The sequence below is a fragment of the Salmo salar genome, chromosome 29 (genome assembly GCF_965601325.2).
Source record: "Salmo salar chromosome 29, fSalSal1, whole genome shotgun sequence".
Lineage (NCBI taxonomy): Eukaryota > Metazoa > Chordata > Actinopteri > Salmoniformes > Salmonidae > Salmo > Salmo salar.
Window position 1 is genome coordinate 25870573 of NC_138319.1, and position 17851 is coordinate 25888423.

Below are 17851 nucleotides of genomic sequence, written 5' to 3' on the forward strand. Positions count from 1 at the left end.
AACTGAAACATATATAGAACCTTTAACATAAAACTGACAATTCTGACCAGCTGGCCCTTACCTTTCCCATTCTAAACACATCCTGGCTGACAAAAAAATAAAGAAACATGAATTCACAGTTTATGAAACAGTTGTGTGAGAATCGCTAATTGAGTAAATGATGGCGAGAAGAACAAATTCATTAAAGAGTTTTCTGGAACAATGGCAAGCTGTCTGATGTCGGATGTTGTTGCTGCTGCTGCTGCTGCTGCTGTTGTCATGCACAAGTGCACACTAAATTCAGGGGGGAGGACCATGACTGCATGGCCATGCACGACTCCAACACTATCATCAAGTGGTAGGCCTGATCACCGACAGCGATGAGACAGCCTATAGGGAGGTCAGAGACCTGGTCATGTGGTGCCAGGACAACAAACTCTCCCTCAGTGTGATCAAGACAACGGAGATGATCGTGGACAACAGGAAAAGGAGGACCAAGCACGCCCACATTCTCATTGACGGGGCTGTAGTGGAACAGGTTGAGAGCTTCAAGTTCCTTGGTCTCCACATCACCAACAAACTATCATGGTCCAAACACACCAAGACAGTTGTGAAGAGGGCACGACAAAGCCTATTCCCCCTCAGGAGACTGAAAAGATTTGGCATGGGTCCTCAGATCCTCAAAAGGTTCTACAGCTGCACCATCGAGAGCATCCTGACTGGTTGCATCACTGCCTGCTATGGCAACTGGTCGGCCTCTGACCACAAGGCACTACAGAGGGTAGTGCGTATATCCCAGTACATCACTGGGGACAAGCTTCCTGCCATCCAGGACCTCTATATCAGGCAGTGTCAGAGGAAGGCCCTAAAAATTGTGAAAGACTCCAGCCACCCTAGTCATAGACTGTTCTCTCTGCTACCACACGGCAAGCGGTACCGGAGCACCAAGTCTAGGTCCAAACGGCTTCTTAACAGCTTCTACCCCCAAGCCATAAGGCTCCTGAACAGCTAATCAAATGGCTTCCCAGACCCCTCTTTTACGCTGCTGCTACTCTCTGTTTATAATCTATGCATAGTACCTACATGTACATATCACCTCAATTACCTCAACTAACAGGTGCCCCCGCACATTGACTCTGTACCGGTACCCCCTGTTTATAGCCTCCCTTGTTATTTTACTGCTGCTGTTTAATTATTTGTTACTTTTATTTGAAATGTTTTACTTATATATTTTTACTTAACACATATATATATTTTTTCTTAACTTCTTAAAGCATTGTTGGTTAAGGGCTTCTGTCTCTTAGGACACCTGTCGTCCTCTCGGCTGAACCTGTGCCCCCACCCCGAGGGGGCTCTTCGTCATTGTTGGACATTGACTCAAAACCACAAATACAGTGTAAGCATTCTGAGTGAACCCACAGTTGTTTTTACTTGATCTGCGATTACAAAAACTATGCTGTTTAGTTCAGTCTCACCCGGGGGATAACTACGTTAAATTTAACAATTTCCTCCCGCAGGATATGTGTTCAAAGCAGAGGGGTCTGTGATCGCTACGTGTGATACGTTCAAATGGTATCGGGGCATGACACAAATACAGGGTCGTCACAATGAGTGTTTTCACAAATCAGTCCCCCCCTCTCCTGACAAACCTTCAATACTATGTACATCCCAGACACAAAGGCATTCAGCTTCCCTTATACCCACACAGTGTTCCCCCACGATTGTATAGGTGGCTCACGGCTCACTTTCTCCCCAGCTGAAAGAGTTTGGCTATTATGGGTTTCAATTGACAGTTTTAGTTTCCAGCGGGTCTGGAAATTGCTATGGGGGCCTTTGCATCTCGTATGAAAAGTCTGGAAGGGAAACACAAATAACACACGGATAACAAACTGAAACTGATAACACACTGATAACAAACTGAAACTGTTAACACACTGATAACACACTGAAACTGTTAACACACTGATAACACACTGAAACTTATAACACACTGATGACAAACTGATAACAAACTGATAACACACTGATAACACACTGAAACTTATAACACACTGATGACAAACTGATAACAAACTGATAACACACTGATGACAAACTGATGACAAACTGATAACAAACTGATAACACACTGATGACAAACTGATGACAAACTGATAACACACTGATGACAAACTGATAACACACTGATGACAAACTGATAACAAACTGATAACAAACTGATAACACACTGATGACAAACTGATAACAAACTGATAACACACTGATAACAAACTGATAACAAACTGATGACACACTGATGACAAACTGATAACACACTGATGACAAACTGATAACAAACTGATAACACACTGATGACAAACTGATAACACACAGATGACAAACTGATGACAAACTGATAACACACTGATGACAAACTGATAACAAACTGATAACACACTGATGACAAACTGATGACAAACTGATGACAAACTGATAACACACTGAAACTGATAACACACTGATGACACACTGATGACAAACTGATAACACACTGATGACAAACTGATAACACACTGATAACACACTGATAACACACTGATGACAAACTGATAACACACTGATGACAAACTGATAACAAACTGATAACAAACTGATGACACACTGATGACAAACTGATAACACACTGATGACAAACTGATAACAAACTGATAACACACTGATGACAAACTGATAACACACAGATGACAAACTGATGACAAACTGATAACACACTGATGACAAACTGATAACAAACTGATAACACACTGATGACAAACTGATGACAAACTGATGACAAACTGATAACACACTGAAACTGATAACACACTGATGACACACTGATGACAAACTGATAACACACTGATGACAAACTGATAACACACTGATAACACACTGATAACACACAGATGACAAACTGATAACACACTGATAACACACAGATGACAAACTGATAACACACTGATGACAAACTGATAACACACTGATAACAAACTGATAACACACTGATAACAAACTGATAACACACTGATAACACACTTATGACAAACTGATGACAAACTGATAACAAACTGATAACACACTGATGACAAACTGATGACAAACTGATAAACTGATAACACACTGATGACACAATAGAAAACGACTGAAGTAAAAATATAAGTCAACCAGTAAAATACTACTTGAGTAAAAGTCTAAAAGTATTTGGTTTTAAATATACTTAAGTATAAAAAGTTCGGTTACTAGTCCAACGCTCTAACCATTAGGCTACCTGCCGCCTCTCTTACAGTGCCACTTTAAAAGAACAAGTTATAACGTCTTTATAGAGCATTCATAAGCACTCAATAGATGATACACAAATCATTAGGACAAGTCATACTATATAAAGGGTGATATAAAAGGTCCTTACGTCTGGTGCTTTGCCAAATGTGGCATAACCCTTTTGCCACGTTGTACTGCATAGCTATAGAATCTCATATCTGCTTATGAATGATGTCTGAAACATCTATATAGGACTTATAAAGGGTTTATGAAGGCTTCATTAAGCCCTAAAAAGTTAACTTCCGTTTACAGTTGGATCACTAGCTTTATGACCTGCTGAATGCATATCTGAGTTGAGGCTGTCGTCCGTTGCTTGAGTTTGATAAAGACAGCGTGGTGTCTGTCTGCTGCTGCTTTGGGTGCCTTCATTTTTACTACAGCCTTGTTCCCTCTCACTTGGCAATAGGATGACAGGGTTTATGAGAACTAGAAATCTGAAGTCTCACATTAACCAATGAGGCGTCTCTTGAGTAATATTCCTGGTTTACATTTGCACAGCAGTGAGTCAAAGGGCCAAATCCATCCATTAAATAGAGAAATTAAAACACAGCTTTTATAAGACTGGAGCTAGTAAACCCTTGTCAGTCTCTCTTCCACACTACAAGGATATCATTCAGAAAGCTGAGAAATTCACTTGCATCCTGACTCGAAAATAAACATTCTTCTGGAGCCTAAAAAGAAAAAAGAAAATGCTGTTTCAAATTGAAGAGACAGTATTTGAATTAGTCGCTTCCTAGCAACCACATAATCCATTTTGTATAAGTCTATTAGGGAAGCTATAGAACCAACATGCTAGGTTCTGAAAATAAAAATAGAAGCATAGCATTGTGCCAAGTGCAGGGCCATCAAGCATAACACTTCTCATTGGGTTTTATCTTCATATGGGAACAATGCTGTGACTGTCAACACCTCCCCGCATGCCCCCACCTCACCCCTCCATATGCCTAATATAGTCCTGTGGTTGAAACAATTAAGAACTTGTCGGTAGAGAACGTCGACTGAAGCATGAAATACAAAGATACAAAAAGGCTTCACCTTGTAGCGTTGCCATGTTCCTGAATTGCCAACTTGTCTGTTGTATAAATATTCTATACACAGAAATACACTTTACGCTGAGTGTGATACAGTAGGGTGAAAAATGTAGCTACCTGCAAAAATGGAGTACGTAGCGGGGCTAATGTAGACAGTAAACAAGATACACTATATATACAAAAGTATGTGGACACCCCTTCACATTTTTGGATTTGGCTATTTTAGCCACACCCGTTGCTGATAGGCGTATAAAATCGAGCACACAGCCATGAAATCTCCATAGACAAACATTGGCAGTCGAATGGCCTTACTGAAGAGCTCAATGACTTTCAACGTGGCACCGTCATAGGATGCCACCTTTCCAACAAGTCATTTCGTCAAATTTCTGCCCTGCTAGAGCTGCCCCGGTCAACTGTAAGTGCTGTTATTGTGAAGTGGAAATGTCTAGGAGCAACAACGGCTCAGCTGCGAAGTGGTAGGCACACAAGCTCACAGAACAGGACCGGCAAGTACTGAAGCATGTGGTGCGTAAAAATCGTCTGTCCTCGGTTGCAACACTCACACCCAAGGTCCAAACTGCCTCGGGAAGCAACGTCAGCACAAGGACTGTTCGTCGGGAGCTTCATAAAATGGGTTTCCATGGTGGAACAGCCGCACACAAGCCTAAGATCACCATGCACAATGCCAAGCGTTGGCTGGAGTGGTGTAAAGCTCGCCGCCATTGGACTCTGGAGCAGTGGAAACGCGTTCTCTGGAGTGATGAATCACGCTTCACTATCTGGCAGTCCAGCGGACGAATCTGGGTTTGGCGGATGCCAGGAGAACGCTACTTGCCCCAATGCATAGTGCCAACTATACAGTTTGTTGGAGGAGGAATAATGGTCTAGGGCTGTTTTCCATGGTTCATGCAAGACCCCGTAGTTCCAGTGAAGGGAAATCTTAATGCTACAGCATACAATGACATTCTAGACAATTCTGTGCTTCCAACTTTGTGGCAACAGTTTGGGGAAGGCCCTTTCCTGTTTTGGCATGGCAGGCCCATTCCTCTTCCAGGGGGGTAACATGTTGTCAGTATGATATGTTCCACTACATTAGTGGTGTCAAACTAATTTTGCCCCGAGGGCCGCATTCGGTCTTCAATGAGGTCAGAGGGCCGCATTGAACCTTTTTATGTTTCCTTACCATCAAAATTGGCAAGACATAGTCCTGTATCCACTGTATAGCTTTCATTACTGTGAATATTAGCGAGCTGGACACAGTGAAGAATGTAGGTCCATTCTCATTTTTACACAGTTTCAATTTGGTTTTAGTCATTTTAAAGTATATCGATTATTATTACATAGAGATTTTTGTTTTTACTCAAACTACCCATGGGCCATATGTCTGACACCAATGTGCTATATCCTTCTTGATAGCTTCTTTGAAATTAGCCAAGGAACGCTTAATGGGACAAACTTCTCGGAGCCCAGAACCAGGCTTAAATAAAAGTCCTAATTTCTCAGATGTGATACTTCTAATCTCCCAGTAATTTCCTTGAGGCTGCTAGAGGTTAACACAGGGCCAGACACCGAATGTAATCAGAAAATAACCAGTCTGTACTCTGTTCGATAGCAGTCCAAGGTCATCTATCTGCAGGTGTCAAGACGTCATGCTTCGCCGGGCACTGGAGTCCACTTCACAACTGGAGCAAGGAGACTTACTCAGCCTCTCAAGTATAGCCTTAGCTGTCAAAAAAAGGACAACGCTACAGGTCCCTGTTCCCTTGGCAGTATTGCTGTCTCTTTGCAGAGAGCAAAGCTCTTCGGCTTGATCTCAACTCACTGTATGCTTCTGTTGGTGCTAAACATCATCAATGCTAATGTTGACCTATGGCGTTTCTATTAATTTCAAGTTGAGGTGGTACTTTGAAGTTGCTCGAGCGCTGCGGCTGCTAACTTGAAACAAACAGTTCAACGGAGACGAAAATATCAATGAAGGCAAATGATCTGCTGGGATGCATGGGGAGGTGTCATATAGTGAGAGAGAGAGAGAGAGAGAGAGAGAGATTGAGAGGGGGGATGTTTGACTTGTCATGTTCATGATGCAGTTCTAATCCAAGTACATGGTTCTCATCATACATTGCATTGCATCTTACATTACATTCAAACCACTCTGATGGTCTGAGGTAATTTGCAATTCCTCAATTAATAAATTATGTCATAGAATGAGCTCATTGAAGTCAAATTGCAAAAGGGGGTGTTTGTTTCAAATGAGATCATATTTGAGTACAGGTTGTCTGGGTGCAAAAAATACAGAGCAAAAATGGAGAGGATAAAGGTACCACTGTCACTTGTTTAACAAACCGGGACGTTTATCGATTCACTTTGGTTGATAATATTGACGTTTCAGTCCTCGAAGCCTTCATCAAAAATATAGAAGCCATTAGTGCAGGTAACTGAAATAGTCTGCTCTCAAATTTGCCATTGTCCAAATTGCTGTCATTAACTGTGATTATAATAAATGGACTCTCACCACAGGCGCAGAAACTAGCATGCACCCTGTGTCACAGCAACAATGGGAGGATGTAGTTGTGATACTAACTTCGACTGGCCAAGGTTCCCCAATGTCATTCTACAATCTATTTGAAGCTTGTCTGTCACTCATTGAAGTACACACCTCTTCCTACTAAGGTTGTGCTCTAAAGGTTAAAAAGGCTGTCATTTAGTGCTGGCCAATTTGGGATAGATAGAGAAACTCTCTATGTGGACCAGGATTGATATCTCTTGCAATTTATTCTCAATCATTAGATGAAAATTAAGGGGGATTTGTTGAAAAACAAATAAATTACAATAAGCAGATGGCATCAATCCAGATTAAATGTTTTAGTACTGTACTATAGCTATTGCAATACATTTTACTTCTGTTATGTGGCCAACTTTGCAGTCTTACTAAGCCAAATACTATACCCACACATAACTCAAATATCCTATTGACATTTTTTATGCATAATTTACTCACAAGTTAAACTTATTGTCACATCCTGACCAGTATAAGGGGTTATTTGTTATTGTAGTTTGGTCAGGACGTGTTTGTTTAGAGTGTTTCGGGGTTTGTTAGGTTATGTTCTTATTTAAGAGGGGTGTTTGTTTAGAGCGTTTCGGTGTTTGTTGGGTTATGTTCTTGTTAGTATATTTCTATGTTAGTTCTAGTATGTGTATTTCTATGTGGTGTTTGTTGGGTTGACCTTCAATTGGAAGCGGCTGCTCGTAGTTGCTTCTAATTGAAGGTCCTATTTAAGAGGGGTGTTTTTCTATGGGATTTTGTGGGCAGTTGTTCCTTGTATAGTGTTTGTTGCACCTGACAGGACTGTTTCGGTTTGTTCTTTTTTTGTATACGTATTTAGTTGTTTCTCCTTCTTCAAATAAAAAGAAGATGAGTATACATATTCCCGCTGCATTTTGGTCCAATCCTTACGACAACCGTGACACTTATGCTCCCATACAGCCCAATAGAGGCAGTCAATTGACTTAAGTCCTGTTCCATGCCTAAAGTCACAGTGTCTAAAGTCACATACTTTTAAAAGCACATTTTTCATTGTCACACTATTTTGTTGAGAGCAGTAATGGTATAAAAGAATGATAAGCTACCGTAGTAGTGTAGCAATGTTCCCAGACCTGTCTTATTTATTGATTTGCACTTGGGAGAATTGGAGGGCTGGATTCCATCATTTCAGCTTGGTAAGAGAACGTTGAAATTACCTCTGCTGTGATTTTAAAATCGTGCTGGTTATTTGCCACATAACGAGATTACAACAAACTGGTCTCTGTTAAGACAAGGTAAAGATGACATCAAGATGTCATAGGAAATAAATCCTATTTTGGTTGTCCTTTTAAAACCAGTATACAACCTGACCATGAAATCTTAAGACATCATTGCAGCCAGTTTTGCCCGCTAATTACATAGGTACAAAACCTATTGCTGCAAAAAGAGTAGATAACTAATTCAAGATGACCAGTAAAACATACATTTCCAACATTAATGACCAACATCGATGTTATGATCATCTTCTTAGATGATTTATACACAATAAACAGGCTTCATCATGAATGCTTTGATCAAAGCCCTTTGATTATTTTTATCACACATATCAAATCCCTTGGACAACATAATTCACATTTCAATCAGGCCACTACGCCTTGGTGGAAGACAGGCATCAATCCAAATAGAAAATGTACCTCTGAGCATGGTGGGCGTGATCTTTTAAGTCAACTCAATCAACTTTACTTAAATGAAACTGGGCAGACGTGATAACATCTACTGATTTAACACCACAAAATGCCCTAGAATTCCCCAGTCATTCGCCTAAATAATGAACAAAAGTACATATTATGAAATTATTCTTAATTGCTAACACGTCTTCCATTTAGCCCCAAGAGGTTCTGAAGTATTAGACTACAGATTTAGGATCTTAATTTGATCACCCTGTTGCAGGAAAACGTTCCTGCATTGCAAATGTAAAACTTGTAGTGCATGAGGTTTATAAAGGCTTATGAAGTTTGTAATTTCCACTTTGATTAGATTTTTCCTTACGGAAAACGTATCAACCCTTGTCAGTTATTGATAATCCACATAATAATGACCATTTCCTGTTGCTGCAAGATTATATTCCTGCTGTAGCAAACTGGCTCAAATTAGGACCCTACATTGTACCTTGTGCCTGACTTCTGCTTTGACTGAGGGAATGAACCACTAAGTGGACAAAGGCTCAAGATTACGTGGATGTTGTGGATTGGCAACCACAGCCTCAATCCGAAGTCATAGGGTAAGGTTCAAAGTGGGATCGTGATACTGGGCCAGGGGGATTGGATGAGAAAGTGGAGTGGAAAAGGCGACTGAGGATTGACATGGATGTTGAAGACAGAGAGAGGCTCTCTGGACTTCGCAAACAAAAGCAGGAAGGGGTTGTCATGAATGGCCATGTTGAAAAGGGACCGAAATAAACGCTGCATAGCCGGGGAAAGAGAAAGCCTGAATTAAAATCATGTGAGGGATGGTCACTCCAAGCAAGGAGGGACATTCCAGAGAGGCTATAGCATTAACCCATTCCTGTTTGGAGAGGAAAGTTATTGTGGGGAGTGTAGACAATGGGACACATGTAAACACAGATACCTGACCAAATATCTGAGGTGTATTTTCTCTGTTTAAGCTTAAAAACATGTTTGGGTTCACATAATGATAATTTTCCTCTAAAGTTGTCATGGCTGTTCGATGGAGCAGACCGAGATGCAGCGTTTCCGTAGTTCCACATATTTATTAAAAGTGAAACTGAATGCAATACTAGAAAATACAACCGAACAAACCGTGACGCAGAGAGTACAACACACTACTCAAAAGACAATAACCCACAAACAACATGCAGAAACACCCCTACTAAATATGACCTCCAATCAGAGGCAACGAGGACCAGCTGCCTCCAATTGAAGGTCAACCCAATAAACCCCAACCTAGAAATAGACAAACTAGAACTACAACATAGAAATAGAAAACAGAACAAACACAAAAACACCCCCTGTCATGCCCTGACCACTCTACCATAGAAAATAACAACTTATATTGGTCAGGACGTGACAAACATCTAATTGTCTAGGATGGAATTGTTCTGAGAATGTCCCATTTGAAAAAACATTGCAGCGACAATCATTCTCAAAAAGCCATGGAAATGTTGCTTGAACGTGCTGAGGATGTTTCTGGAGCATCATACCTGACACCATTCCAATAATATTCAGACAGGATTAGATAATGTCATCTCACAACCAAATGGGAACGCTTCCCTTTTGTTAACTGAAAATACAATGGGTGTGTGACAACATCACCATGATCAGTCAATATTACCAAGGCAGACTGTTGGTTACAGATAAAGAATCTTAAAATGACAACGTGGTAAACGAGCGGAAGCCTCTGAGCCACTCAATAAAAGCCCTTGAAATTTAAACTCATTCCAATATGGGGGAGAGAAAACCAAACAGAAAATACAGTGGGGAAAAGTCACTGAGGCATTTAGTTGAAGGTCACTGCTTCAAGTCAACTATACCATTCATGAAAAAGGAAAAAATATCCTCCAGCCTCCTTCTGCCTTCAGTTCTCTCCAAATACCACACATAATATGTTTGGAAGATATCTTTTTTTAAACAACACTGGTATTGCAAGGCAGTCTATTAGCACATGAACTTAAATAAAAATAAAAAAATCAAATACCATTGGCATTCTAGCAGTTGCATGGCGACACAACACAATGACAATGCTTTAAATCCAGCAGAAGTATTGACGTACAAGGGACCCGGAAGTCAAAAGAAAGTCGTTTAGGGAGATTTCAAACAGTTAAACTGGCAAGGCTATGGTTTCCATGAGAACCAGCATCGATATCTGTCTCCCCATACAACTGTAAAAGTAAAAAGTAAAAGCACAAGTATAAATCATTTCAAATGTCTTACATTAAGCAAACCAGACGGCAGCATTTTAAAGATTTTTTTTATACGGATAGCCAACACTCAGACGTGTGTTTAGCGAGTACGCCAGATCAAAGGTAATATGGATGACCAGGGATGTTCTCTTGATAAGTGAGTGATAGCGACCATTTTCCTGTCCTGCTAAGCATTCAAAATGTAACAAGTACTTTTGGGTGTCAGGGAAAATGTATGGAGTAAAAATAACGTTATTTTCTTTAGGAATGTAGTGAAGTAAAAGTAAAAGTTGTCAAAAATATGAATTGTAAAAAAAAACTACTTTGTACTTTAAATTATTTGTACTTAAGTACTTTACACCACTGAATCTTATTTCTAACACATTCATTTCCAGACACAGATTAAGCCTAGACCTAGACTTAAAAAAACAAGTTCAATGGCGGTTCTCTCTTCCGAAATGTCTTCTTAGTCCAAGATTAGGCATGATCTGTGTCCGCCTTAGTAAGTCACAGCACAAGAGTTAATTAATGGAAAATCACCATTTTTGTCAGCCATGCTCACTTAGAAAATCTGTCTTAGTGCCAATGACCCTTGCCAAGATTAGGTGTGATCTGTGTCCGCCTTAGTAAGTCACAGCACAAGAGTTAATTAATGGAAAGTCACAATTTTTGTCAGCCACGCTCATTTAGAAAATCTGTCTTAGTGCCAATGATCATTGCCAAAGTGGCTCTGTGACCTGCTGTGTATAAGAGTGATAGGAAGGGAGACAAAGAGAAGAAAGTGTGTGTGTGTGTGTGTGTGCGTGTGCGCATGCATGTGCGAGTGAGTGAGACAGAGGACACAGGTATGGCCACCCCATTTAGAGTCAGGCACAGAAAACGTACACAGCACTCCATTTCAGTACACTGTTAAAAAAACGTCCTGTTGTTTTTACGGTAACTTACTGACAGCCAGTTACCTGTAAGTTACTGTACAAATACGTACAGTATGTTACCGTAAATTCCAAATAAACTTTGATTTAACAGTACATGCCTTCTACCACAAGCCATAACACTGCTAAATAGCCAGACTGCTAAATAGTCAATTAATGGTACCAAAACTATCTGCACTGACTCTTATCTTGCACTGACCCTACGCACACTCACTAGTCTATATTTACACTCCACGTACTCGTAAGTGAGCATTTCACAGTAAAGTCTACACAAGTTGTTTTCAGCGCATGTGACAAATAACATTTGATTTGATTTACATTACTGTAAAGTTTACATTAATGTACTGTTAAACCAACATTTATTTGGAATTTATGGTAACAGGCTGTACCTTTTTTACAGTAATTTACAGGTAATTTGCTGCCAGTAAGTTACTGTAAAAACAACAGGATTTGTTTTTACAGTGTACTTAAAACCCCTATTGAGGTATGAAAAATGGCAATGAGGGTTCACCTCAGTTTCAATTCACACAGAGTACTCTCTTCCAGACGGCCACACAATCCAAGTGAGCGTACCCCACTTCCACATCACACAGACACATGCCGAAACCGGATTTATTCCTGGCCCACATATTCAAACTACTGACTGAACCAGTAAGCAGAGAATAATAATGCTAAACATGTTGGCTTATTGTGAGAGATAGGACATTATGTGTTACTTGCTTATCCTCAGGAGTGTGAGAAGAAAGCCACGGCACACACACACACACACACACACACACACACACACACACACACACACACACACACACACACACACACACACATACACACACACATATCACACACACACACACACACACACACACACACACACACACACACACACACACACACACACACACACACACACACACACACACAAAGAGCATTCTACACTATCCTTGGCTGAGCCACAACACTGTTCCAACTCTGCCCTCTTGCTGTGACAGTGGGAAGCCAAGCCAAAGGCCTGGGTTCCAACTGAGGGTTTCGCTCATCAGCACTATTACATTATCAGAGGCGGTGACCCATTAACAGAGCAGCGCTATTGATTGAGTGCCAACTCAAGGAGGAAGACACTGCTCATGCAAATACCGGAGCCACAACCTGCAGAACTGAAGAGCCTAAGGCTTTTTCCTTGGTTTCGGAATTTCGATGCCCCTTTATAGCCTAACCATTATTATCTGCTAATTCAAGTAAACAGACATTACTCAGTGGAGCAATGCTAATTGTGCTGCAGCACTGATGTAATGACATAATCTTTCATAAATACAACATATAAATCATAGTCCCCCTGTGCCCCATACAGTTGGACTCATGCAGCTTTTGAGGATATCATGCATGCATGTAAGAGGTCCCATTTGGGTTGTAAACCTCAAAACCTGCCTTTGCATTTTCCACTGTACATCGGCTGTTTTGCGGTACATAGTCTACATGGCAGGTATCCAGGAGAGTTCTGGACAGTTTTGGGGACTTTACTATATCCCTGACCCATAATCGTTGGGCCTCAGCTTTGAATATAAGCTATTGGGTATATGGAGGTGGGTTCCTGTCCAAGTCTCCCCCTGATGAGAGAACCAGAACAAAATCCTCCCCAAAGAAGAATTAATCTCAACACCGGGACAACAAAGTTTATCTTTGTAACATATGTTACAAATATAAACATGAATTTGTGGTAACTGAAAGATATTAATGATTGCTTGTCATTATAGACAATCGTATAGGCTGCATTAGGCCCTTTCAATCGACATCCATCGTCATCATCCGTTAAAGGAAAATTCAAGATATATGACTTTCAAAATACAGAAATACAGCCGGCAGGATGCATTTTGCATCATATGATGTAAAACGGAACATCCTTTGATGCAAAATCTATCCTACCGGCTGTATTTCTGCATTATGAAAGTCATATATCTTCAAAACTTGATTGCTGACATGCAAAACATTTTGGGACTATATCAACAATGGACTAATGAAACAAATACCAAAATATCATTTTTGGGTGGAATTTTCCTTTAAAGAAATATTTTCTGAACAGCATACTGGTATGGAGGTTATTATATTGTTTAATGAATTCTAATGGCATTTTATCATTGGCCTACAGTCTTTTACATATCTACCAGGGTCAAGAGACAGATGGTGTTAGGTTGGCTATTAACTATATTTGATCAAATATATTATGAAATTCTATGAAATTCATGAAGTGATTGATCAACATCCATTTTATTTCATATTTATTATCAGCCTTTTTAAAGATGATAGGTCATGCAACTAAAATGTCTTATTGGCTACAGAATGAACAATGACAGCAGATTTCAATCAAAAGGATCTGAGAATTATTATAATGCATTTTTCATTAATTTATTCCATGATATGAACCCATTTAAAACAGACGCAACATGCTAAAAAATAGACTATTAAATCATTAAGAAATAGTTTATTTTAATCATCTAGAAAACTATCCTAGACTACATAATATGCTAATAAAATACCATAGAATACTCACCCAAAATTCCAACAAGTAAGAGTTTCAACACAGCCAAAGAATTTGTATCCATCACGTCGTGAATAAAGATCCCACACACACGATTCCGATGCATTCAATGATATCTCAGCTGGGTGAGGAATGTCTGTGGCAAACCATAATTATCCAAATTCACTGAAAGCACGCGAGTGCAAGTTCCTTCATAGTTCACGAGTCTGTCGTCACGCAAGATTGTCGGCCCGTGTTTGAAACTTCGAACTCCGCAACACCTCCTCAAGTCTGGCTCCTCTGATCAAACCTCCACATGGGCTTTCCTGCACATCTCGTTGTTAAAATGACTTCTGCGCTTCCTTGCATCCTTTCAGATGGACGGTGGGAAGGAGGGAGGGAGAAAAGAGGAGAGAGAGAGGAAGGGAGAGGAAGGGTACGATCTATCTCATTCCATATGCAAGAAAGCATGAAATTGACCATTTAATATGAATGATATGATAACGATTTTTCTCGGCATTGTTGGGAAGGGTGGTTAAGTAAGCATTTAACTCTTAGTCCACACCTGCTGTTTACGAAGCATGTGACGAATACAATTTGATTTGATTTGAAGAATAAGACATTGTAAGCTTTTATAAATGCGTTATAGATCATTACATTTCATTTTATGTAGCATTATTAATTCTTATGCAATGTTTTTGAATGCTTTAATATTTCTATACATGTCCATAAATGAAAGTTATATTATAAGTATTACAGCCTATACCTAAGGAAAAGTAGCCTAGTATAAAATAAAAACAACATTTTGCTTAGCGACCAATGAAGAGGAAGATTCCCGGTGTTTGTGATGCTCGTTGTTTGGTGCGACCCTGCGCCATAGACAGGGTGGCGAGTGGAGAAACAAAAAGGTCATTCTCTATTCTTTTGAGTTCTGATGTTGAGTCTTTGCCCGACAAAGTGATGTTAGGATATATCAGTTATCAAGTCATCAAGGGGCGGCAGGTAGCCTAGTGGTTAGAGCGTTGGACTAGTAACCAAAAGGTTGCAAGATCAAATCCCTGAGCTAACAAGGTAAAAAATCTGTCATTCTGCCCCTGAACAAGACAGTAAACCCACTGTTCCTAGGCCGTCATTGAAAATAAGAATTTGTTCTTAACTGACTTGCCTAGTTAAATAAAGGTGAAAAGTACAAGCTTTTGTACTGAATACATTTAGTTGTTACAGGTGTCAAGCTTATAGGCATGTGGCAGCTGTGTGTAGGAGGGAGGTTCCTAGGTGTGAGAAGTGTGCAGAAGGGCATGAGACAAAGGTACAGTTGAAGTCAGAAGTTTACATACACTTAGGTTGGAATCATTAAAACTCGTTTTCAACCACTCCACAAATTTCTTGTTAACAAACTATAGTTTTGGCAAGTCGGTTAGGACATCTACTTTCTGCATGACACAAGTCATTTTTCCAACAATTGTTTACAGACAGATTATTTCACTTGTAATTCATTGTATCACAATTCCAGTGGGTCAGAAGTTTACACATACTAAATTGACTGTGCCTTTAAACAGCTTAGAAAATTCCAGGAAATGTCATGGCTTTAGAAGCTTCTGATAGGCTAATTGAAATAATTTGAGTCAATTGGAGGTGTACCTATGGATGTATTTCAAGGCATACCTTCAAACTCAGTGCCTCTTTGCTTGACATCATGGAAAACTCAAAAGAAATCAGCCAAGACCTCAGAAATAAATTGTAGACCTCCACAAGTCTGGTTCATCCTTGGGAGCAATTCCAAACGCCTGAAGGTACCACGTTCATCTGTACAAACAATAGTACGCAAGTATAAACACCATGGGACCACGCAGCCGTCATACCACTTAGGAAGGAGACGCGTTCTGTCTCCTAGAGATGAACGTACTTTGGTGAGAAAAGTGCAAATCAATCCCAGAACAACAGCAGAGGACCTTGTGAAGATGCTGGAGGAAACAGGTACAAAAGTATCTATATCCACAGTAAAACGAGTCCTATAACGACATAACCTGAAAGGCCACTCAGCAAGGAAGAAGCCACTGCTTCAAAACCGCCATAAAAAAAGCCAGACTACAGTTTGCAACTGCACATGAGGACAAAGATCATACTTTTTGGAGAAATGTCCTCTGGTCTGATGAAACAAAAATAGAACTGTTTGAACATAAAGGCCATCGTTATGTTTGGAGGAAAAAGGGGGACGCTTATGTAACCGATGTGAAATGGCTAGTTAGTTAGCGGTGGTGCGCACTAATAGCGTTTCAATCAGTGACGTCACTCGCTCTGAGACTTGAAGTAGGGTTTCCCCTTGCGTTGCAAGGGCCGCGGCTTTTTTGGCGCGATGGGTAACGATGCTTCGTGGGGTGTCAGTTGTTGATGTGTGCAAGGGTCCCTGGTTCGAGCCCGGGTTGGGGCGAAGAGAGGGACGGAACCGACACTTACACTTACAAGATGAAGAACACCATCCCAACCGTGAAGCACGGGGGTGGCAGCATCATGTTGTGGGAGTGCTTTGCTGCTGGAGGGACTGGTGCACTTCACAAAATAGATGGCATCATGAAGAGGGAAAATGATGTGGATATATTGTACCAACATCTCAAGACATCAGTCAGGAAGTTAAAGCTTGGTCGCAAATGGGTCTTCCAAATGGACAATGACCCCAAGCATACTTCCAAAGTTGTGGCAAAATGGCTTAAGGACAACAAAGTCAAGGTATTGGAGTGGCCATCACAAAGCCCTGACCTCAACCCTATAGAAAATTTGTGGGCAGAACTGAAAAAGTGTGTGTAAGCAAGGAGGCCTACAATCCTGACTCAGTTACACCAGCTCTGTCAGGAGGAATGGCCCAAAATTCACCCAACTTATTATGGGAAGCTTGTGGCTACCCAAAATGTTTGACCCAAGTTAAACAATTTAAAGGCAATGCTATCAAATAGTAATTGAGTGTATGTAAACTTCTGACCCACTGGGAATGTGATGAAAGAAATAAAAGCTGGAAGAAATAATTCTCTCTACTATTATTCTGACATTTCACATTCTTAAAATAAAGTGGTGATCCTAACTGACCTAAGACAGGGAATTTTTGCTACAATTAAATGTCAGGAATTGTGAAAAACGGAGTTTAAATGTATTTGGCTAAGGTGTATGTAAACTTCTGACTTCAACTGTATGTGTAGCATTTAGGAAAGAAGCGGCATGTGCTAATTGTAGGGGTGCTCAAGGGGCTGGGGATCAGAAATGTCTGGTGAGAGGCAAGTTGAGGTTACCAGGGTTAGAGTAGTGCAGAATTTGTAATATGCTGAGATAGTGACGAAGTAGAGGAAGATGGGTGAAGGAGGAGGGATCCTGAGAGGAGTGGTGTGAGTAGTAGATCTGAACCAGTACAGAGGGATAGGCTAACAAGTGATATATGCTTCAGTAAGATTGGATTTTTAGTGTTTACAGCAATGGTTATCAACTGTACTGCAACTCGCAGAAAATTTTGGTGTACGAGATTTGACGTCAGAAGAGTTACATTGTATGTTGAGTGGTGGTGTCCCGTCCTTTCAGGCTGTTGGCCTAAGATAAGACTAGATAGATTTAGTGGAGTAGGGTGGTGGGTTTTTA

The 17851-nt window shown here is 40.4% G+C and overlaps 1 protein-coding gene across 1 annotated transcript in view; it reads right to left on the bottom strand.

Moving 5' to 3' along the window:
* The window catches only part of LOC106590383 (receptor activity-modifying protein 3), a 28906-nt gene extending 14342 nt beyond the window's left edge, over nt 1-14564 (bottom strand). Inside the window, exon 1 of the mRNA XM_045710916.2 lies at nt 14264-14564. Coding sequence (XP_045566872.1) covers nt 14264-14357 — 94 coding nt within the window. The 5' untranslated portion in view covers nt 14358-14564. The remainder of the gene's footprint in view (nt 1-14263) is intronic.
* Between the last annotated feature and the right edge of the window lie 3287 nt (nt 14565-17851).